At 39.2% G+C, this 24,053-nt stretch overlaps 1 protein-coding gene across 11 annotated transcripts in view; it reads right to left on the reverse strand.

Annotated features, from left to right (window-relative positions):
* Positions 1 to 329: 329 nt before the first annotated feature.
* Positions 330 to 24,053, reverse strand: part of SYNE3 (spectrin repeat containing nuclear envelope family member 3) — a 254,097-nt gene continuing 230,373 nt past the window's right edge. For 8 of the 11 annotated variants that reach the window (XM_048949932.1, XM_048949927.1, XM_048949926.1 and 5 more), the window contains 5 exons: positions 23,815 to 23,932; positions 23,480 to 23,635; positions 22,790 to 22,939; positions 21,788 to 21,826; positions 8,441 to 11,734 (listed from right to left, as the gene is read on the reverse strand). In XM_048949932.1, coding sequence (XP_048805889.1) covers positions 11,537 to 11,734; positions 21,788 to 21,826; positions 22,790 to 22,939; positions 23,480 to 23,635; positions 23,815 to 23,932 — 661 coding nt within the window. In that variant the 3' untranslated portion in view covers positions 8,441 to 11,536. Of the gene's footprint in view, positions 976 to 1,017; positions 4,511 to 8,440; positions 11,735 to 19,310; positions 20,436 to 21,787; positions 21,827 to 22,789; positions 22,940 to 23,479; positions 23,636 to 23,814; positions 23,933 to 24,053 lie in introns of those variants that run through there. The other 3 variants (XM_048949928.1, XM_048949925.1, XM_048949936.1) reach the window with 3 other exon arrangements.

The following is a 24,053-nucleotide window of genomic DNA, read 5'->3' on the forward strand; positions in this document are numbered from 1 at the left end:
CCATCCACCAGAAAAATGTGAGCTGTCTAATCTACTTCTAGGCCTGTTTCTTTGTCTGAGACATCCCAAATTTCCTCGCTTGTTCCAGAGGACCTGGCCTCTGGCTGCACAAAAAAAGAAACTACAAGAGGAAAATATGTTTTTCAAAAGTAAAATAAAATAAAATAGATTTATTTCATGCACTGGCTGCAGCCCTCAAAGCAGTGCATCTGCCTCCCTTCATAGCTTTCACTTGTTTTACACTTCTGGGAGGGATTTGAGCTGCTGTTCTGATCTTGACACAGTTATGGTCAGCCAAAGTATTTGCATTTGTGCTTCTGGGGCCTTAGCAGGAGACAGCTTATGGGCAGGCACAGAGCCACATCACACGCATCTTGAGAGAAGTCACAAAGGCCTGGCTAAAGATCAGCGTGTTCATAAACCCAACCTATGGGTTAACCTAAAATCACAGTGGTTTCCCACTCCTCCAGAAGGAACTGCCTTTATGCCAGAGACCTTGGCAGGCTGTGTCTCATAAGAACTCAGGAAAGAAAACAGCAGTGACTTGGCTGCTAATGAGAGCTGTGCATCCCCATATGTGTGCTGTGATCATCAGTCTTTAGAGATGCCAGCAGCAGCTACAGCAGCAAACTGCTCACTTACTGCACGGGGCTGAAGGGAACCTCAGGTCTGAGGATCTGACAAAATCCGCATTTGTCTCAGTAGGTTTAGGACTGAGGGAAGCAACAGAAAGAGGTGTGTTAGAACCTAACCACAATAAATGATATTGAATTCTAATGTGATTTAGCAAATGCACATTTTCTTTGTGTTTCAAAGAATTCTATTCAAACAGTGGCACGGTGTTACAGAAAAGCTGGCATTTTCTTTTGAACCTCACAGGGTCAGAATGGAGCATTCTGCAAAACCTTCCTCCAGCAGCAGCAATTTTATCTTTGCTTCACTTGCTCCGGGTGTTTCCAGGTCAGCCCAAATGCTCTGATGATGAGAAATAAACACAGTGAAAATGTGAATCACCCCCCAGAACAATTTAAAAGTCTTTAAAAAGAAATACTTATGTGTTTATTTACTGCATTATAACTGCAACACCAAATACATATTTTTTTCATTACAGAAAAGGGTACATGCAGTGAAATACTCTGACTTTATAGCTTGAGGCAACACAGTTCATTGGTAAGAGTGAAGCATCAGCACAGTCACAAGGCTGGGGCTAAGGGTTAGGAACTTCCAGTCTCTTTATCCTGCTTGCCAACAGCAAAGCCACATCATATTTCATTTGTCATTAAAGGATAAACTTTCAGAACAATGTGGCCTGATCACAGAACAACCCACTGCCCTTTACTCCTGGAAAAGTCATACGGAATCAGATTTTTTTACTTGAGAAAATACACTTTTGGCAATGCTGATGAACAAGCAGTAATTTTGCAGGCAGACAGTAGAATTCCTGCCATGCTCCACCATGACCACAGCACACACTGTGGGTCTCCACTACACAGGTGCCCCCACTGCTGCTCTGAAGAACGAAATCAGGCCATTTTCCACAAGATTGCACTGCAGATATCTATTGCACTGGGTGCTTAATCCACTATTTCAACTGCAGAAGGAGCAGGTTCGCAGTGCAAAAGGGAATGAAAATGCTGTCCTGAGGCACTGAGAATATAACTTCTTCCCCAGCTAAAAAGTCTCATTCTTTATTACAAAAGAGCCCGAGTCTGGCACTGCTATTCATCTATCAGAGGCTCTTATTTGTAATCTGTCCTGTGAAATTTCACGGGACTGTGTGAAATAAGTTCCTAAACAGTGTGAATAAATTCCAGAATCAGGCCCCAAGCTGGCACCATTTCCAGCATAAACTCTCTTGATTTTCAGTCAAGACTTTTTAGTAAGTGCTACATAACACAGCCCAGACTTGCAAAAAAATGACCTGATTTCTTTCCGCACATCTTGTGTAAAATAACACTAAGGACAACTTAACTTCAGCAATTTAAATGAAAAATAAAGTCAGTCTTTCTATGCACTTCTATTTTTACATGATTTTATACAGACATTGTACAGAAGCTTACAGCTCCTGGAGATAATTCTAGCAAACAGGAGGACATATACGAAAACAAAGATCTTCAAAACTACATGGAAATCTGTAGAATAAAATATATATTTATATATTATTTTCCAACAGGCAATAGGCAGTTTAGAAAAATATGAGTGTTACAGTCCTTCTGAATCAATAGTCATACAAAGAAAGGTTTTAAAAAATAAGTTTATCTTTTCAAAAAGCCACTTTTATAAGAAAATAGACTGGTCCACATTTCCCTGAATAAGCCAGAAAGGTTAAGGAAAGGTCTGGGCAAGACAAGAAGTCTGCCTTGGACTTGATATCAGCTGTGATAACATGCACATGTACAGAGGCAGCTGCTTGGCTCTGGTATTGTTTACCTTAGGAATGAGCCTAATTTATCACAAACGTATTTTAAAATCATAAATAACATGACAAAAGCGGCACTGGTCCCTATAATGCAAATAATTACTCATACAAGCAAAAAGTGACATCAATCCAGTTATTGTGACACTTGAAAAGTATTTTGTACCCAGTGGTCACAATGAACAGCACACGTATAAACACTGATTATTATTACAGACTCTCCTATCAGCTACTATACATAAACAAGAAGAGATGTTCACACTGTAATTGCTCCTAACATTTCTGTTCTACTTAAGTATTAGCACTCAGGAGAAGCTGGGCTGATGGAGGGGGGGCGCTGAGCTCAAGGCAGGATTTCAACATGCAGAGGGTATGGGGTTCTGCTCCTCCCCACTGCCAGCCCTGGCCCCTCAGAGGAGCTCTAAAGAATTAAAACTGCTCACAATGTATGCTCCTGTTGTGAACAGCCCTAGGTTTACTTGGTGCCCAGAAGCAGGTGATCTAACATGGGGCACACAGGTGGAACTGAGATCCATATCAATAAACCTCTAATTCTGGAGAGTTCTCATTTTCATTCAATGCAACTTATAAAAGAATACCTTGATATTTGCTAACTTTCATATTAAAAGTAGAGAGTGGATTGATTATAGAAAACTTTGCCTTGGTTTGTTCTTGACAACTTTTAAATACATTATTTAGAAGCTCTTATTGATTTTGTTCAAAACAGGAGTAGATTCCTTCTATTCTTTTTGTGAACCATATGGGATATCTATGCATCCTAGAAGGGAGTCAGCACATTTCTTTACATTTTCTTCTTGCTTAAAACTAAACAAAAGCACAAAAATAGGTGGAAGTAAGATTGATGGCGTGCTGGTGAGGGGACCCAAGGCAGTTTATAATCCAGCCTTGTTCATTAACTTGGGCCCGAGACAGCCAGCTGTTTTGAGAAGTGAGGACAAGTCCTCTGCAGAAGCACTGCAAGTCAGTTACATTGCTAGCAAACAATAATGCAATTTCAGGGTCTCCTGCTACATTTAACATCAGTGCAGCGTTACGTATTACAACAGACAATGACAGAAGAATGCGACACCAGTGGTATTTCTCATAAAGTTGTTTCACAGTGGTCCAGCATGCTGCAAGAGATGAGAAAAAGGTAAGAGGGCAGCCTGGAGGCTGGGCAGGTGGAGGACACTCTCCTGGAATCAGTGATAAACTGGGTTAACACAAATTAGAAGGAAAAAATGGAAATAATGACAGTGATCAAGAGCAATGCATTCACTGAGACAAAACCAATGAGGGTTTCAAAGAAGCATTGCTGACTTCCAGTCAACCAAATGTACGGAGCAGAAACTGCTGTTTGAGAATGGACACATGCTGAAAACATGCAGCACCCAAATACCTTCAGAAATAGCTGGTGCTCAGCCTGTGCTTCTCAGGTTAAGCTCTTACAGGATCTGATCTAGGAAGGTAATGGGAAATAATCCTGGATGCTTTTCAACCTCAGAGGCCAAAGCCCTGACTCAAAGTTAAAGCTCATTAAACACGTACCTCTAAACATTCTCAGCTTCCTTTTAAGACATAATTTCTTCTAAAAGCTGCACTTGAAAGTTACATTGAAGTGGAATGTCATCTTTCTTTAAGTAGAACAATAATTACACACCCCATTACATGTACGAAGGTTGCTCCAAAAGTAATGCCTCCTATTTCTTTCCATGGAAACGATCACAGATGCAAAAGGCACAATAACAGTATGTGATGGAGCAAATTTTCAGCTACAAAATGCTATTTTTCAACATAGTCACCACCATTAGCTATGTATTTTTGCCAGCAATGAATAAGAGCCTGCGTGCTGCGCTGGTAAAAACCTACATCAGTGGAGGTGACCCACTGTTGCTGTCACCACTGCTGAAATGCACCACCCACTGCCTCACTGTGCACACATTCACCACTTGGTCTCCCAGGACATCCTCCAAGAATCAATGGATGTCAGCGGGTACCAATTTTTTCCACATGGAGGAATTCAGTGACAAGATTTTGCTTCATCCGTGCTTCCATGTCAGATGTCAGTTTGTCAGAGTGCCCGTCTTCTGTCATCTGTCACAGAGCAACAAAACGGAACAGAATATTGGTGGGAAGGTTCAGCCTGTACTACCATACCACCAGCATCTGCCTCTGACATCATGGGCCAACATAATAACATAGGAGGCATTAATTTCAGAGCAGCGCCCATATATATAGACACATATATCTTTCTTAGCCATGGAAAGTACCATACAGAAGTATTGATATCTGTAGTGAAACCAAGCTTGTGGTGTTCAATGCTTATTCTTGACAACAACAACAACAAAAAAAAACAAACAAAAAAGATCTGGTTTTGAAAGCAGGGGCATTTAGAAGCAGTAACAGCTCCAGGCCCTGACTGAAGGCCTCATGCAAAGCATGGGGGAGTCAGCCGGCAGGCTGCAGCCTTCCTTTGGTTTTCAGCTGCCCCAAACTCCCCTTTCTTTTTAAACATATATCTTTAGATCAAATAAAATTGATAAAATAGTTTGTTAGGGAGCTTAATGAAACCACCTTGATAAAATTGATAACTTTTTTTCCTAACGAAACAGAAAATAAAAAAAGAGATCCTGGCTTATGATGATGTGTAACAGGACATTCAGCCATTCCAGGCAGCTCAAGGGCACAGTGCACCGAGGAGACAGTCCAGCTCAGAGGCACATGATAGCATTTATGTAGGCAGTAATAGCCAAGGGTAATAAGAGCTGAAACTGAAACTCTGCCCCTCCTTGCCAAATAATGGGCAATTTTTTTGTGCAAAGATTGGATTAGCAATCAAAACCTGCTTAGAGAGAAGAGAAAAAGCACTTAGGCAGGCTATGAACAATACTAATGATAGGGCTTTCATCACCAGTAATGGTTTGTTAGCAGTTCTTTGGACGCCAAGGTGCAGATGTGAATATTGAGGACAGTCTCTGAGCTCAGAAGGCGGATGGGGCAGAAGGCAGATGGGGGCAAGACCTGGTCAGGAGGCTCAGGAGAGATGGTGGCAGGGACCAGAGCCCCTTGGATGGCTTCAAAGACTGTTCTGGTACAGGTGGAAATGAGAAAAGGCAGAGCATCTGCAGGAGGAACTGCAAGTGGGGGAGAAGACAGGGCAGGCCACCAGACTTTGATTAGGATGTTCAGCTGGGAGAGAACACAGGAGACAGGACTGGGTGTGGGCAAGGAATGGGATTAGCAGGGATTTGTTTTGCAACTCTGTTGAGAAAAGGCCACAATACAAATTCAAAGGGTGGGCTAATCTGTGCTGTGTAGGAGAATGGTGACAGAAATGGTCAAGCGCATGGCTGACTTTCAACATAATAAATGGCAGAGAAAACTGGGTTCACTTTAATAAGGAAACAAAGTAGACAAGATGTGATAAAAGAAAGAGGATAAATGATCTGGAGAGGGTAACACTGGTTTTCCTGTTTCCTTGGATTCAACACTCAGGGGCCAGAAGAAGAAAGTCAAACAATTCCCACCAATGCAAAGCCAGCTCATTGGAATCCCTTTTTCACACAGCTTGTAGGGAGGATATGGAACTCATTGCTTAGGAGCCAGAAAGCCACTAGCATATAATAAGGTACCAAATAAGCTCACCCCCCAAATCCAGGAGACTGAAGGCCACATTTAGCATTTACTTGGAAATGAATTCCTATTTCAGTTCCATAATGAACCTCTAATTCCTATCGATTGAACAGAGACCTCTATGATTATCTTTCTATCTACAATAGCATTTCCTGTACCTTTTCCTGGAGCATCAGCGCCTACCACCTACAATTAATCTGTCACTGAGCTGTTTGAATCAGCAGTTTATTCTGCATTTATTAAGAGAAAAAAATCCTTGAAGCTCAAATTTCACCTACAGTGAAACTGCCTAAGGAAGCCTCTTTCCACAGTCAGCAAGGTGAACCTGGACGATGTCAATGGCGATGGTGAAAATTTTGTCAGGCAGACAAGAAGGCCAAAGCTTGTTCTTGTGTCATTAGTTCTGGGTTGCTCTTGTTAAGTCAATCCTACATGTTCATCTCTGGCATCGAGATACCAGGTTGCCTTTTGATGTCTCCTGCCACTGAGATGTTGTATCTTCAGTGGTGCAGTTTCATCTCCTACATAGTTTAATAGGAAGGCGGATGGCTCACTGATGCTACTACCTAGCATCTGGCAATTCCTGAGGTAGGTTAAGTAACAGGTGTCATTCAGGCTACTGCTTGATTTGGTATATTTATAACATTTCTTTGTTTTCCATATATACTGATAACTCTCTGGTAGACACATTCATATTTTAAATTCCATAGATAAGAAAATATATATTTTTTAAATGCTATATTCATGCATCTTTGCTTTGTTTTACCTTTGAGCAAGTGCAAAATAAACCAGTAATTCTTAGACATATTTGTGCCAGTCAAAAAGTGACAAAAACATGCCACACAGTTTCCCAACACCTATGACTAATTTGATTTTAACCCACTATAACCTATTGTATAATTATGTTTAAATATGGCAAAAATAGTACGATTGCTTTCTGAATGAATCATGATGTCTGTACCAACAATGTTATCCTTAGTATTTTAATAAACTGGCTTCTGAGAGCCAGTTTTTATTTATTTTTTTCTTGAGGAAAGAAGACAATGCACCTTCCTGTCAATACAAGTTAAAGGAATTTCCATATATGAAATCTTCAAACCTCCTTAGTGTTAATGAGATGTGTATGCACACACATCAAAGTAAAACATTTCCTACTTGATACTGGAGAAGAGATCAGACAGGGCAAACTCCTGAGGCCGTGGAGTAGTTTAACAGAACATAACACTGACATGTTAGAGACTACCATATGACTATCTTGTGATGGCATTTTTCTTGGAGACATTTGTTATTTCCGAGGCCTTTGATTATTCTAATGGAAATGGAAAGTCATTGTAAAGCTCTGCAAATTATCCAGCAATTATCAGCTGTTTCCATTAGGTTATTGTCTCAGTCCAGACAAATAAGCCAGTATTTTGGAATAAATGATTATCACTCTGGAAATCCATTCTGTGCTAACAGGGGAATATGATGTTTTTAATGCATGTGAAGAACTGAACAAGTTTTTCATAAAAAGATTTTTGGAGGGTGCATATAAAATAATATTTAATACAATCTAAATTGCTAGTAGGAATTAGAGAAAGGGCCACGTGGCACAATAACAATTTTCTACCTCACAATATTGCAGTCATGGAAAATTCAGTTGAAAGCGTCTGGCTACAAAATCAATTACAATTTATAAAGTAGGTTTGCTTTCACTCCAAAGGCTGGGTTTGAACCATGCCCTTGGGGCTGTGCAGAAGTCTTGCTTTAATGCATTGGCACCAGAGTATAGGATTTTGCCTTCAACACTGAAGAGTCATTAATGTGGTCAATCAACTACCGGATCCAATAGGGCAGACAAGAGAGCTTGGACAGAAACATGAGAAATCTGCTCTGTGAACAGGCTGGGTGTCTACACACAGTGTGGGCTATGTGGCCTGAGCCAGATGCACAAACAGTCTATAAGTTTGAACATAATCTATCTTATACGGCTTTGGCAGCCTGACTGGCTAGATCTGTGTTAAAGTAGTGGAAGCATTCAGGTATGGATGCTTATCTGTTTTGTACATCCCAGATTTTGGAAAAGGATGTTTTAAGACAGGGGCCCCAATCTGAAGCTGAGTTACAAAACATCTCAGTTATGTACATATGTCAGAGATCCATGAGCTGAGGGTTTTATAGGCACAAAAGCAAGGCTATAATCCCCAAATAACCTGTGAGCAAAGATTCAGCTGTTAAGAACAGTGCTCAAGATTTCAAGGATGGATTTGGAAATAATATGAGTTAGTTTGTGCTTTTGGGAATCTGAGCTTAGCTTAGTTTCCTGGAAGTTGAAGTGCCTTTTGTTTTCATAGTTTTTTCTATTCATGTGATTAATATTTATGCACACTTCCAGCTATCAGAACCTTTAACTTTTCAAAAAAAAAAAAAGGGGGGATAAAAAAGAAGACAAACTTGGATTTACATCTCAAGTTGACTTTTGTGATACCTAGAATTTCTTCTTAGAAAAACAAAAGGCCTAATTTTCTTCTCACACCCACATTGGAAAGTGAGGCCAATGGCATTATAAAGAAGTGAATTTATTATAAGTGCTACGGAAATCAAAGTCTTGTGCTTTGATTAGCTTCCATTGCACAGATGTAGATTCATCACTTACGTGAGATTACTCAAGTTAATGAGAATAGATTTACTGAGATTTAAAGTAAAAATTCCAAGATTATAGACAGAGGATTTACAGAATGCAAAACCAGCAGCAACAGTGCTTTTGTCACATTTTTTTTTCCCCAACTGTCACAACACTGAAACATCAAGGTTCTTGTTCTGTTGTGGTCCTTTCTTCAAAATATTTTTACCCAGTGGCATACTCCTGGGGTATCAAATTCATTTGTCAACCTATAAAAGTCATCCAGATCAGAAAGGCAGGGCGAAAACAAGTCTGATGTGAGAGTTTGTGGAAAACTTATGCATCTCCCTGCTGATTTCCCCTGTAGCCGTACTTTTCCTAATTATTTTTAATTTCTTTTTCATCACTTTTACTTTCCTCACATGGAAAGGCAAAAAAATAAGAAAAAAAAAAAGGGAAGGCAATGTGGCTATGCCAGAGAACAGCGCACACATACACAGAACCACATAGCGCAGGTTCTGTTACTGCCCCTCTTCCCCCACACTTCTCTTTTGTCAGAGCATTTCATTTGAAATGGTGATGTGGATGATGATTATTAGCTCCTCACTGTGGAGCTACAGGGTTCTTCCCCTGGGGCTGGCAGCAATTTTTAGAGAAGCACTGCGGGAATGTGCATGATTCTTGAACAGCTAATGAGGGGAGAGGAGGAGGCATGACCTCCGCCTCCAGAAGGAACATTTGCAAAGAAGGAATTCATTCACTCCACTCTCTGATGACTTATAGCTCTCCATCTGGCTTCTCCGTGGCCGAAATCACAGACTCTGCCTTTCCTCACTCTCTGCTTACATAGGAATGCATTTAGTTATCACTCAGCATTGCTCCTCACCTCCCTGCTTCCGTCCACACTCTGCATCTCTCCTGCTGCCTCCTGACACTTGCACCAGTTCAGATCCAGTGAAGACATTCCCCCTGTACTCTACCCAAATATCTTTCTTGCTATCTTTTCTCTTTGCTATATACTCATTTACTCTCTTGGCAGAAATTTGACATTTTTATGCAACTCTAGAAAAAGCAGTGCAGTTGGAAGCATTATGGGGAAGCAGCGAAAGAGAGCTGATGGCAGAAGAGTCTCCCCAGGACACTGAGGAAAGGCCCTGTTGAAAACTCTTACTGAAGAAAAGGTGTTTAACGTGATAGTTACAGTACTTTTGCAGGGAGAGGGAATAAAAAACATTCAGAAACCTTTCCTGCTTAGAGCCTTATTATTTTTCAAGAGACTTTCTAGACTTTATAAATTCCTCCTTCTCTGTCTTTATCTATTTTTCACATCTGCTTCTTCTCAACTCCCTTCTTAGCCCCCCAGCTACTAAATAATTTACCTGTTCAAGATTTAATATTATTTGGAAGCTTATTTGGAAAACACCAAATACCACCTGCTGGTACTGACGAGACAAGCTTCTCCTACAAGAAAGCCAGGGTGGGAAAAAATAAGCGTTTCTTCTGTTAAATTTTTCTCTTTTCCTTCTATTTATTTTCCTCCTGGCTCAAATGCAAGGAAATTAAGATGTAGCTCTCAGAAATGGTAAAAAAAAAAAATCAGAAATTTAAAATTCCTTCTTCTCTCAGGAATCAATGAACCAATGAGGTAAAACACCATCAAGAATGGTTTCATCACAGTAAAGCTGAGGTTTGCTTTTACATTAAAGCCCCATGTCAAAATGTACATTTAAAATTTTTATAAATCAGGCATGAAGCTAGAAAATAAATGGCAAATTGTCATCATCTCAAGCCTTTAGAATGTAGATAAGTCTATATTTTGATACATTAAGTTTACACAGTTTAACAAACCATTATGTAAAAACACCCTAGAAATGAATCTTGTTTCCAGGATGGTGTTATTAAAGTACTTCTGACTTTTGTAATGCTGACATTGAAGCAGGCTGTATCACACTGTTCAGGCTTTATGATCCATTCCCGAATGCCTCTGCATAAAGTAAAAAACCAAAACAAACCAAAACAAACAAAACTCTCCACTGCTTTTTGGAGACAAAATCACTGACATGAACTTCCATTCAGTGCTCAGGAATTTGTTCAGAAAATTATGGCCTTATTTTAAAGGTTCTCTGCAGAGATGTATCATAAAAAGTCATTTTTTTTCCAGCTTTCCTCCCACTGTATTCTACCTCTCCTGATTCAGGTGGGTTGGAGAACACAGTAATTGGTAAAAAACGAGAACAAGAGAAGGCCCACCCCCATTCCTATTGAACTCAGCGGAAAAATTTCCATTACCTTCTGCAATACCTGCGTCTGAATACTGAAAAAACAGATCAAGATTTTAAATAGAATTGTCCCATTTTTCCTTGGCTAAATGTCAGCCTCAGTAAATCGTTCATTCTCCTATTTGCATTCTGGTGCATGCCCAGATCTTTGCGTACATGCTGACTTTTTTGTAAATAACAAAAAGCAGGTTTTAAGTAACACCCAAAATAACAACAGCAAAACCATCATTCAGTGGTCCTTATTGAAACACAGTAAAAAGAGAAACGTTGCAGGATTGCCCTCAAACAGTGGATGAATGGATGGTGAATGTTTGTGTGGCCACAGGTGTGCATTTATATATATATTTATATGTATATATATATACATATATATATATACACTCATACACAATCTCTATATACACATTATAAACATAATAACAAAACACTGTAAAAATATTAATTTTGCTCATATGCTTGAGCAATGTAGACTATTTTTATGATGCATTTTTGTGATATATCGAGTTGATAAAACAGCCTTGTTAGAAGCTCTAAATCTACAATACTTGCAATTATTAAAAAAATGAGTCTGTACTTTTGTGAGTCACCTCTTGCCGTGACAAGCAGTTAGGTTGGAGGTGGGCCCTCGTATCTCAGCATCAGGTTGAAGGACCGGGCAAAGTTGTTGGCCAGTGTGCAGCTGTGCGTCTTCTCTGCCAGGGGCAGGAGGAAGGCCAGGAGCAGGAGGAACAAGAGGAGCAGTTGCAACGGTAGCGATGCCCAGCATACTCGATGCAAGAAGGAGCACATGCCTCCAGAGCGCCTCTGAAAGACACAAATCAAAGAGCTACTCAGAAAAATAAAGAACTGAGGAGGTACATGTCAAGTACATCAAACTGCAAGGCAGAGGGGCAGAACAACCCACACTGCCCACAGCAAAACAGATCTTAGCGTCCAGCTGACTGACACTGGTGCTTCAACCTTTTAGTGACTATGTCACTATTTTAAAGAGTTCACTGCTGAAAATTTTGTTCTAGCATAAAAACACTGCTGACTTTCTAAGAGAGGAAAATGATTGCCTCCATGTCCTTTTCCAAATCAGAAAGTGGAAGTTACAAATGCTCACACCAAAGCTGTCATTTCGTCTGCTCACTGTCAGCATAAGGCACAGCAGCTCAGCATCAATATCTCATGTCAGTAAAATACAGGTGCTGGTGCCTAGAAGAGGGGACCCAGCCTTCTGCTCTCTGACAGCAGATGGAGCCTCATTTGCAGGATGTGCAGCTGGTTACCCTCTCTCCAGCTGCCATGTGCTCCTTGAATCTTGACTTGGGGGTGTAAGAAGCTGGTGGCAAGAGAAATGGCCCTGTACTGCTGTCTGCCTCAGTTCCTCTTACACTTTCATCGGATGTGAAAGAATGAGAGACAACAATACACTGACCCTGGGAAGGACATTAAGGTCACATTTTTTGCTGAGTAGCCACCAAAGAGGCACACAGAAGTCATGTTATTTCTCCTGATGCAAACTCAGAGCGGCTCTCTTAACCTCATGAATTCAATCTGGATGAACACAACCATGAGAGAACATATTTAAAGCTAAAAAAAAATCAGGAAAAATTAATTAAGAAGTGAGATTTTCACTTCTTGCATATTTCCTGCCAACGGATTGAACTGTGCAAGCTTCATTAAATATCAGCAACCTGTAAGGGCCTCCAGAAAAACAGGGCTCAGTAATCCACTTTTAATTTCATCAAATATGGATTTATAGTCAGAAAGTAGAATTAATGTTTCATGCTGCTCCAGTGGTAGGTATCAACCTACATCATGAATATCCACTCAGAATATCCACTGAAGTGAGATCCATGTTTTTCACAGAAGGAAGTTAACTCAGATGAGCTTGGGTTGTGTTCAACCCACGGGGAATGTCAGTACTACAATAAAATGAGGACTTCTGGCTGGATATATGGTTTAATGGGCAGCTGACAGCTTCCATTTTCACTAACCATTATTTGTTTTTTAATTCTCCATTACATCCATGATATGCAGCAATATCATGTATATTTATTATAGTACACCATCTATGAGGAAAAAGGCCTTTATCAGGTTCCAGAAGACATGGGTAGGTTTATTTATTAACTAGTGATTTATTAATCACTAGTTCTAGTGATGGAAGAGAGATGGAGTTACCTCTGCACTGGGACAATTCAAACCATGCTCCTTCTACCACTGAGATGTGATAGGATTTAATGCTGATGTTATTAAAGGCAAGGATCCTGACATGCAATTAACTGCTCAACAGTTCATTATGGCTGAGAGTCACAAGATGTTCCTTACAAATTCCAGATGGGAATTAGAAGTCCATCTGTCTTTGACACTCGGCTGTGGCAAGGAATGCCAGACTTTGTAGCACCACCTAAAACATGATTTATAGCTATTCATCTTTCAGTGTTTAATTTGAAAGCTACCTAAATCAGCTGCAACACCCATCCTCCTGCCTATGAGCTGGTAGGAAATAGTGGGCTTTTTCAGTTGTGCCTCATCCCTGCTCCTGTTACAACCCAGGAAGCAGGTGCCCTTTGGTCACTCAGTTTGTCTTTGATTTCCTATTATGACCCCACTGCCAACGTCAAACACACATTGTTCCTACCCCAAATCAGTAGTGATTCAACATTTCATTCAGAGCAGATCACTGACTCTAAAGCAAAGACTATTAATACAACTCTAAGAAATAAGATTAAATTCAAACGCTGTTCATCAAGTGCATTGTTTTTAGATCTACGGGAAGGAGCTGTAAAAGGGTACTACCTTTTAAAGCTAATTGACCAGAAAGAATTAATTAGAAATGGCCTTATCAACAAGCTACCGTTTTCGCTTCTTGGAGCTTTCTGTAGGGTAAGATGCTGAAGCTAACCGCAGAAGTTCCTAGCATTAGAATAATCTGTTGACGAAATTTTGCAGGGGGGTAGAATTTCAGAGAAGGATAAATATTTTGTTTTTATCTGCTGCTTCTCTCCTGCTGTCTTGCTAGGGTTATAGGCATTTGTGTTTGATGAACTTCTGTCTTTGCTGCCTAGCTTTTCTGTTTTGTTTGACCACACAGCAAGGTCAGAATCTTACATTTTTGAATCCATTTGTTGCCATGGAAATGACTCTCCTCTCACAACCACAGCATTATGATATCTCTGCAGGATGGAAGATGAGGCACACAAGAGCTGTGAGAGTTTGGTGCTTTCAGCAAATTTGCAATGATAAGTCCTCATTATATGAGGGCCCCAACCTGCACACACTGAAATCCATGGGAGATTTACCAATAACTACAGTGTTTGCAGCAGGATTATGCAGAGATACAACTAAATGGAGTCTGTATAGAGAAATACTTATTCATGGAGTTCAACTGATACCCTTACAAATGAATTCATTACTTAGATGTAGTGCTGGTAGTCTTGTGTACATAAATCCTACATTAATTTTGTTGTTTTGAGCTGTCTGGAACAATCTGTGACAGGATTTTGTGCGTGCATGTGCTAGCACTGCTAGAGGTGCAACAGTTTAAAGGTAGAAAATAGGTGAGTTATACAGCTGAAAAAGCGTGGAAGTCTTGGGACAAGTATGAACAAAGAAGCACGTCAGTTTTACTAAGGATACATCAAGATATTTTTTCTGTACTGCAAGAGAGATACTTTCACAGGCTGCAGTCACCTGTGAATACAGACTGACTGTAAGGGAATTCCTGAGGCCAAGGTTAAAACCTCTGCTGCGCTGGGCTAGGGGTGATCAAGGCTGTACAAGTGTACTGGGATTCAGGACCACACTCCCAACAATTTAGCACATCATTCTGGGTTAGAAAAGGACAGTCTGACGTGGTTCCACCTTTGCAAAAGACAGTTTGTACATTCCATTTCCATGTGAGATCAAAGGTGGGAACCACAAACCTCACTATACGGTGGAATTCCTTTTTTCCAATCACTGCAGCTACTGGCACCAGTACAGCTACTACCCATCACCCACAGTGTCTGCAGTGTGTGTCAGATCCAGGCTTCACAAAATACTCTGAAACCAGATCCGTCTCTGAGAAAAACTGGCAATGCTCCACCGAAGTCAACAGAACTTTAATTTCCACCATCTTAGAATAACAGTTGGAATACTTGGGTATTGAGCCAAAGTGTCAGAGACATTTTTGAAACACACACAGAAAAGGAATAGGTTGATATTTAAAATGAAAATATACATTTAAAGTTCACCATCAAGGATAAATGCCTGTTCCCTACCCTTTGTCCCTCAAAGTATCAGGAGAAGCACGGATTGTCAAGAGGTAGACAGCTGTGTTTTGTGTAATGCTAAATGCAGGCTTGTTACCAAATGAATTGTATTGGCTGTGAACATTCATATTTGCACTTGATTCATGTTGGGGAGTTTGAATGACAAGCATTGGTTTAGACCTAGAAGTCCTTGGTTACTTAAATCTGTTTGCAGTTAATAACTCCTTACCCAATGCACTGTGAGAATCACTTGGACAGGGAACAGCGGAAAAGCACTTTAGAACTCACTACCTAATATTCCTGTATATTTTGTTGAAGTGCTTTCTAAAAATCACTGCACCTCCTGGTTTGCTGCTGACCACATTTCTGGATGTGTGAAAAATTGTTAATCTAACTATATGAGGAAGCAGAGGAGTATAGCATCTAATATCATTCTCATTAATGTTTTTTTTTTTATGTTTTTGTATATCACCAACATGTCTGAACGAAGTCACACCTGTACCACTGAATCAATAATTCAGTAGAGAAAAAAGATCACATCTGGATTAATTCATTTTATCTTAGAGCATTTCACTGACAGACTATCCCAGGAAGAGCACTGCTGTCTTAAAAGTCCTGTTCTTCCCATGCATAAGGGGAACTACTCCTTAATATTCTCAGCCTGCAGTTGCTTTCAGCTCTGAATATGTCCTCAATCTGATGCAGCTTGTCTATCTAGTTAACACTCAATAAATCTTTCCTCTTTGTACTTATCCAGTTTCCCCTTGAATCTATACAAACCTCAGTCTATGCATAAGCCTGATCAGATAGATCAGGCTGAGAATAATAGACAGGATTCATCCTGTCTAAGCATTTAACTCAAGAGTTTTCATGAATAGTGCAGAGTACAGTTAGGGATAGACTTTCCACAAGAACTGGGGGTTAGGTTCAAGGCTAACACAAGAAGTTTTCTTCTTCATGCCACCATTACTTGACCTGTAGAACTCCTTGTTAAATATAATTCAGATCAGATCCTGGCTTGTATCTCCTCAGTGGGCAAATCACAACATAATGGGCTTAAACTACAGCAAGAGAGAGGAAAAACATTTGGAAGGGACCTTGGAAGGGATCACCTACATGGGTGTGAATTTTACTACTTCATTATTCCTCTGAGAATAAACAGAGCTGCCAAGAAGGCAGTAACAGTAGTTTATCATTCTTCTAAATGGAAGTATGCCACTGTCATGTACCATAACCTTTTTTATGGTCAGACAGTTGCCTTTATCAGTAATATTTTGCCTCTGAGATGTCCTAGGTTTCCGCCACTTGAAATGCCACTAGAAACTAATTCAGCTGCTGCTTATAGAGGCCAGTACTGACAATTGGCTAAGACCAGCAGAGGTTGCTCTCACAAAACGAGGCGAGTTGGACTTCTATCCCTGTGTGAGACTAGTTGGAACTCCTCAGTAATTCCTCAGGAAGGAGTCATGAGCATCCCTCTCAGATGCACAACATATTGCAAATCACAGTTGGCATTTTCAAGAGTGAAGGAATTTTTTACTTGCTGATGTCCTAATTGAGGAGCTGGTTGCCACTGACTCCACAGAGCTGAGCAAGCAGCATGCTCTGGGACAAAGCAGTGGCTCATTCTCATACACCACAGCAGAAACTAAGAATTGGATACCATTGACCAGAGGTTTTCTGGCCTCTGCAAAAGGAAAATGAGCCACTTGGTTCAGAACCATACTTGCCTAAATGCAAACACTGCACAGGTTAGGTAACCAGCAGTGAGGAATAAGTGAACACGGCTAAGTCCTGCACTTATCTTTCTGTATCTCATAGAGGGCTACAAGAATCTATGTGCTGAAAGGAGGTTAACTGAGGTCTCACAAGCAATTTTAGCTCTGACATTTTCTATCTTCAGATTGCTTGACTTTGCAACCTTAATGTTCTTTTAAATTTTAAAAAGAATAAATGTATATACATAAATAAGTAAGTGTACAGGCAAATTGCAAGCTTTGTTTTCTCCCTTAGGGAGATCCTGGAGTACCTCAACAGAGCCAGATGATGAACTAGAATCTTTGATGAAGGGTTGATTTAAAAGAAATGGAAAACATGGAAAAGCCAGCAGTTTGCATCTGAGGTTACAGCAGCCACATATGGCGGATATTTCAGATATTCTGCTGCAAAGTCTCTTAAAACTAAGTACTGTGCCATATGCTACTGTGACACAAACGGATTTATAAAGGTTAGCTTCTGCGTGCATAAACAACATGACATGCTTTCAGGATAAGCGTGCCACAGGACAAGAGCTACAGCCTGATCCTTTAAAGCAGCACTCATTTCTGTAATTTTCCAGGCAAACACAAAAAGTCCCATTTTTTCCCACCTTCTGCACATGAATTGAAGTGGAAACTGATTTCTCTTTATCCAGAATTGAAGTGGAAACTGATTTCTCTTTATCCATAAAGTGCTTGATGTGGGATAAAAGTTAGAAAGCACTGTGGAACACTGGTAAAGCAGAATGTAGGATGGGTCACTAAAACGTTCTTAGTTCGATGTTAAAGAATAAGGAAGGGCAAACTGCCAGAAGGGTAATTTTGAAGGATTTCTTCACACACAACAGCAATGGAGTGAGTTACGTTTTCCCCCTTAAACATCATAAATGAAGTATTTGGAAAAGTTTCAGAACAGAGTAAGAAGTTTTTAAATCAGTACTATTCAAATATGTAATCTGGAAATCCAGTCAGTATCAAAGGATAGCAGTTCTTTGATTTCAATCCCTGATAAAAATACACTGTAGAACAATGATATTTAAAGGATATTTAAATAAAGACTTTTAGTTTGCTATTAAAAATCTCAGCTAAGGTAACTTTTTAAAATCAGCTAACAAGACACTTCAGGTACTCAATGTAAAGTTTTTATGGCAAGTTACTCCCATTTTGCTAAATAACACTGATTCTTAGTGATTACTTACCTATATGATAAATTTATTGGCAACAAAATGTGTCTACGTAATACTTATATACAGTCAAAGAGTTTTAATTTTGACATATAAAGATGTATGAAAATGGTGGTTCAATAGAAGAAGTTGAATAAATGATTTGTGTCAAAGAAATAATGAAGGGAAATATGAACAAATGAAAACACAGACGTCACTAGTTTTAAATACACTTGTAAGAAATATAACATATCCAAGCACACTTTGTATTTAAACTCAATGCTCTACCACTTCACTCAGAAGAGCCACTGGAAGCTAGTAAACCAGATGCCTTTAGTCAGTATATGAGATGTTAACAGCACGTAAGGACGATGTGTCCTGACAAGCAAGATATCTTCTCCATCTTGCAACAGCACTGCTTTAGAGGGAGAGCACCAGCAAAACACAGAAGTGGCAGAATCAGGTAAGAGACACATGAAGAGTCCCTGTGAGATACACCAGCAGGATTTCAGGAAAATAAATGGGCCACACATTTCAGCATAAATGCACCTCTAACACAAATATGTTGTGCATTCTGTAATACAGTTTTCTGACTTGAAGAATTCTTGTCCCCTCTGTGCTTGGACAAAGCAGAACTGCTTTCTTCCTGGCAAGCTGTGGCAACTCCTGCTCTACAGAGCTTCCTGAATGGCTGCTGTAATGTGATTGACTCCAGATCAATTATGTTTCTAAATAAGATTAAGTTACACGCTCCTTCTGTCTCCATGTTACAGGAGATTATTCTTTGCAGAATCTCAAAAGAAGCAATTAGCTGACCACTGATGTAATGAATGCTAATTATTTTGTTTGTACAAACGATAAAGCCAGAATCATTTGTATAGCAAGGAAGTGTAATTGCTCTGAGCACTTGAGAAAATAAACCAAACAGTGCTACTCAGACTATAAATAATGACCTTCCGACTTCCTATTTATGCTAAGAATGCTCATGGAGTATTATAGTTAGCTGAGAACCAGGTTTTGAATGTAACTTTTATCATATTTATTACTGAGCTTTTGCTCAAGTGCATCCTTGCATGTGCTAGGTGCCCTGCAGAAATATCCATCAACATTGCCCCGTCACTGGCACCTGCTAAAAATTCACTGTAGCCAGTGCAATTTCCTGCAACTGTTTTCTGTTAATCAACAAGAAGCTGCTCACTTCAGAATCATTAGCCCCATAATGTTCCTAACGGCACCAATGGCTTAAGGCATGTTCTCAGTGAAGGACTAATCAGAATAAAGCATATTAATAAATGTGGAGTAGGTTCTATTCTGGCCAACACTGGGAAATGCAGACAAGTAATGGAATAATAACAGAATGCAATAGATTGAGACTGCCTGCAGCTGTGTTCTCCCATTTGCCAGGTTGATCTGCAATATATTTATGACTCAAACATGAGAGAAAGCAGAGCCACTAGGGATCTCATGTTGCAGAAGCAGAGATCAGACCAAAATGCCTAAAAATTTACCACCTCTGCAGATTCTGTGCAACCCAGAAACACGGGGGAGCTGAGAAGTTACAGGTAACCAGATCCCTAAGTAGGGATCCATAAACCTCCCACTGCATGCAAACCACTGGATGTAGCAAGTACAGCGACGCTGCCCCAACCACGGACAGTTTCTGCAGGAATGAACTTCCAGGATCAGCCATTCTGAGTGGTATTTTTCACCATGGTTTTGAAATGATATTCAAAACATACAAAAATATTTTGTCTAATCTTTCTTTCATTTCTAGGCACACATTGTTGAATCTGAATTTAAAATAAACTTCACAGATTCGAATTCTATAGTTGGTTTGCTTTTCCTCTCAGCCTGAACAGCAGTGCACCCAAACTGGGTCAACATTGTTTTCCATTTCAAGTGGTGCTCAATCAAATTATGCTCACATCCTGATAAAAGCCTCAGCATGAATGAAAAAAAAGACACCTCACTTATGTTACTTGAATTCCGACTATAGACATGGTATACAGAGACTGAAAATTCTGAAGTAGGCAGAATCTCACTTCAGTGAGCAAGGTTAGGTTTGGACATTTGTACTGGCTTGTGAGGAAACTACAAATAACTTGTTGGTGGAAAGGAAACCATTTCCTTTCTTCATATGAAGTATTTCAGTTCTTCCCACACCAAATTGTTCTCTTTGCTTGTGTTCAGTAGCTATCAAAAACACAGAGAATGTTTTTTTGTCCTTTTGCTATAGGCCCAATTGACAAATGTTTGCTGCTCGTCACTGCATTATTGCAGTTTCCTTGAAGATTAACAGAAGACTTCAGTCTCTTTTGGAGAAGTTGAGGAATAAATGCCACGTATCCTGAGTCATGAGAAATAGATGAATTAAAAATTGATATCTAATTGCTCAGTGAAGATGTCTCAAGGTGATGCTTCAAGATTGTATGTATATATATATATATATATATACATACATATATACACACACACACATTTTTTAAATTTTTTTTTCCCCACTTTACAGAAAAAAACTCTATCCAACTGAATTCCACAGTCAGTCTTCTGAACTGCCTCCTCTAGCAGAAAGCAGCTCTGCTATACTTTTGGCTGCCACTGCACCAAGTATTAAAATGTTGGATTTTTTCCAACCAGATAAATTCTACTACTCTTTTCATCTTACCAACACTGAACAATTTATGCTGAGTCAGAAAGGCAAGAATGGAAACTCTTTGAGCCAAATGTGGCCAAAACTATGCAGGAGGTGTGTGATCTACCATGGATAGATCAGTACTTCACTGGGGAAAAATATGGGAGATGCTACACCATTTGAGCACCAGAGAAATATCTCATCTGAAAGGGGAAGTCTTAACTTCTGACCATACTAGAAGTATGGTCACTGTATTTTACCCTTCAAATATTGGTCTCATTCTAAAGAGATATTTTTTGCAACTAAAGAAATCAAGGGCTTGGTTTATCTTAAGATGACTTATGTGATCATGTTATCATGTTCATGCAAAATGCTGTTTTTCCAATTTATGTTCTGTTGAGCAAATAGAGTCTTCTTTCCTTGTGAAAATGGGACGAAAGGGAAATAATAGTGAAAGTAGAAGCTAACTGCCTGTAAACAAAGTAAGCCCTGACTTTACAAAAAAGGCATCATTAAAGCTTCTTGGATTAAATAAGAAGCTGGCAGTATTTTGTTTTCTTTAAGCTTGTCCTTATCTTTTAGGCTGCTGCTTCTGTTTCTTATGTCATCACTTCCAGAAGAAACTCCTTCACAGGAGAAATTCTGCTTCTTATAGCAAGGATTTAGTCTAATAACATTAAGTAAATCTCTACTTTCTCTGTTTTTCTGCATTAGTAAGAGAATGGGCTGAATGATCCAAAGCAATTTTCCAGAAGTTTCAAAAGAAATCAGAAGGCATTTTTCAAGGTTATTTTAATAGGAACTTGGTCTCTAAATTCTTTTGACAGAGACTTCAACCCTTAGTTTCCTTAGAAAAAATGAATTAAGTTCACATAGCATAGCATATGGATATTCATCTTTTAGGGATATAGCTCAAGAGCAAAAACTTCTAAAAATAATAAAGGAGAAAAGAAAGGATCTTAATGATAGAATGATCTCAAGAATCTTAAAAAATTCTAATTCCGAATAATTATCTGTGAAATGTTGGATAAAATATTTTTTAGCTTAATGACAGGAAAATTTCATACCTTTCTAAATCTGTCTGGTTTTTCTGAAGATCCAGTAATCTGTTAAAGAAAGAAAAAAAAAAAAAGGTGAAAAAAGCACGAATTTAAGATCCCCGTGGAACCTATAAATGAGTATTCACCTCATAAGGGATGTTTCTTTAAATTCATGGTCATCTGGATAGAGTGAACTAGCAGGTGATATATTTTTAATGAGCTTTTTAACACACATCAGACAGAAATTTAAAATGTTTTCAGGCTCTCAGCTATTTGAATCAGATGAAGAATTTTAGCAATAGCCTTGATTTTACTGACACCTATCGACTACATTTATGCTTAACAAGGTTTTGATAAAACATTATTACAATCAGTGGAAAACAAAACTTAAAAATATGCTCTTTATTAGCAGAGGGTATGCTTACCTTCTGAACCCTTTGAGGAATTTGTGTTTTAAGTAAGCTTTGGTTTTGATGGCTTCCTAAAGCACAAAATTTTCTAGGGCTTCAAATTTTAGGTGCTCAAGTTCTGATTCCTTAATTCTATATAGAAAGTGCCAAATGCATAACTGAAAAGTCTAGTTCTACAGTTAACGTATCTTGAACAGTTAACATAAGTACTTGAAATTTTTTTAGTAATAATTACATAAGTTTATGCTAAGAACACAGAAATATCTTTAGCATGGCCTGGAATATTTCGTACATGCAGGTGAATTCTGCCATCCTTAGTATATCATTAGACAAATTCTTTACTCATTTGGTTCACACATTAAAATACCCTGCAGAGAAATACTCTGAACACTGTTTATAAAGGGAAAAAATAGCTCGTATCTTTTATTTTAATACAAGGAGGTTTGTGCTTATATTTATAAAGATATAGTTTCATTTGCTCTGTTTTTCATCTTGTTTACTAAGGGAGGTTTCAATTAAGCACATATAAATGTATCGCTGAATTGAGACTAGCAATTTGAAGCAACCTAAAAGAGCAGTGGCAGAGATCAGCAACTGCAAATTGAGTGCTGTCACCTACCGGCGAACTCATGGATTCTTTCAGTTTAGATTTGTAAAGCATCCAGCGGTAACGCAGGTCTTCCAGATCTTCAGAATTTCCAATGACAGGATGAAAACGAAGAAGGTCTTCAAAGCGACGCTGACCATCAGGCACACGAGCCTGCAGCTCCTGCAGCCAAAGCAAGGTCACTAACAACTTGGAATTCAGGAGGGTTTCATTTTTTTTAAAAGCTACCACTTAAATGAACAGTTGTATTAAATAAAACTACTGGATATTCAGGGTTAGTTGCTCTTTTGGCCTGAAATGGTCCACTCATCTGTAGAATCCCTGTGGCTTTGGATATTTTTGTTTGCTTCATTTCTTACAGCATCCACTGTTATGGCATTCAAATGAAACCAAAGCAGTAATTCTAAATAGCAAGTAGATGTTTTAATCACCTTAACAAATATATTTGATACAGTATGCTGAAACTGTCCAGTCCAGCACCTACAGGACATGCTTCTCTTTTCACTTCTACCACTTTGGCTCTGGCAGATCTTTCTACAAGTGAAATACTTGTCTTAATTTCCTAAGCTTACTAGTTCCTCTTTAGCTCTGGAGTCTCCTAACACAGAGAATATAAGAGTTTTTTTGCCTTTGTTTTTTGATTCTGAAAGAATCTGCGCTTATTGCAATCTTTGTCTTTCTCTTCACCTCTGGAAAACTAACCTCCAATTCTTTGTGGCGTGTCTTGATTTCCTCTATGGAAGACAAATTCACAGCAAGAATTTTGGAGAGTTTGGTGTTTTCTCCTTGTAACCACTCTTCAAAGTCAAGCAGGAGCTTAATGTGGTTGCTTGTCCTTTGCCCTTCTGCTGTCTTCTCCTAGATTACAGGACAACAGCAACAAATAACAAGCCGTTACTGTTAAGTCAGATATTTCTTCTGAAGGCCTGACTGTGAGATCTTTATCTTCAAGCATACAACTCATAGTATCAAATGAAGCCAATAAAATTGTTCTTGTGAAGCTGATGATAAAGGCAGACTCAAAGTTCCTCTCTCACCTGCTTATGGTTGAGATCTAAACAATGGAAGACTGGTCCAGACATGCGTCTGCTATCTTCAAATGCTATTTTTTTCTTATCAGCCATTGGTCTGTTTAACTGCCACCTTTTGAGAAGACTGTAAAACACAAAATCAGACATCAGAACGGTGAGACACCTGATGGTGAGATGCCCACATTTTGATCAAGACTACGTGGGACACCTCTGCTGGTGAAATAGCACTATTGTCACTTATTACT

The sequence above is a fragment of the Lagopus muta genome, chromosome 6, assembly GCF_023343835.1.
Source record: "Lagopus muta isolate bLagMut1 chromosome 6, bLagMut1 primary, whole genome shotgun sequence".
Lineage (NCBI taxonomy): Eukaryota > Metazoa > Chordata > Aves > Galliformes > Phasianidae > Lagopus > Lagopus muta.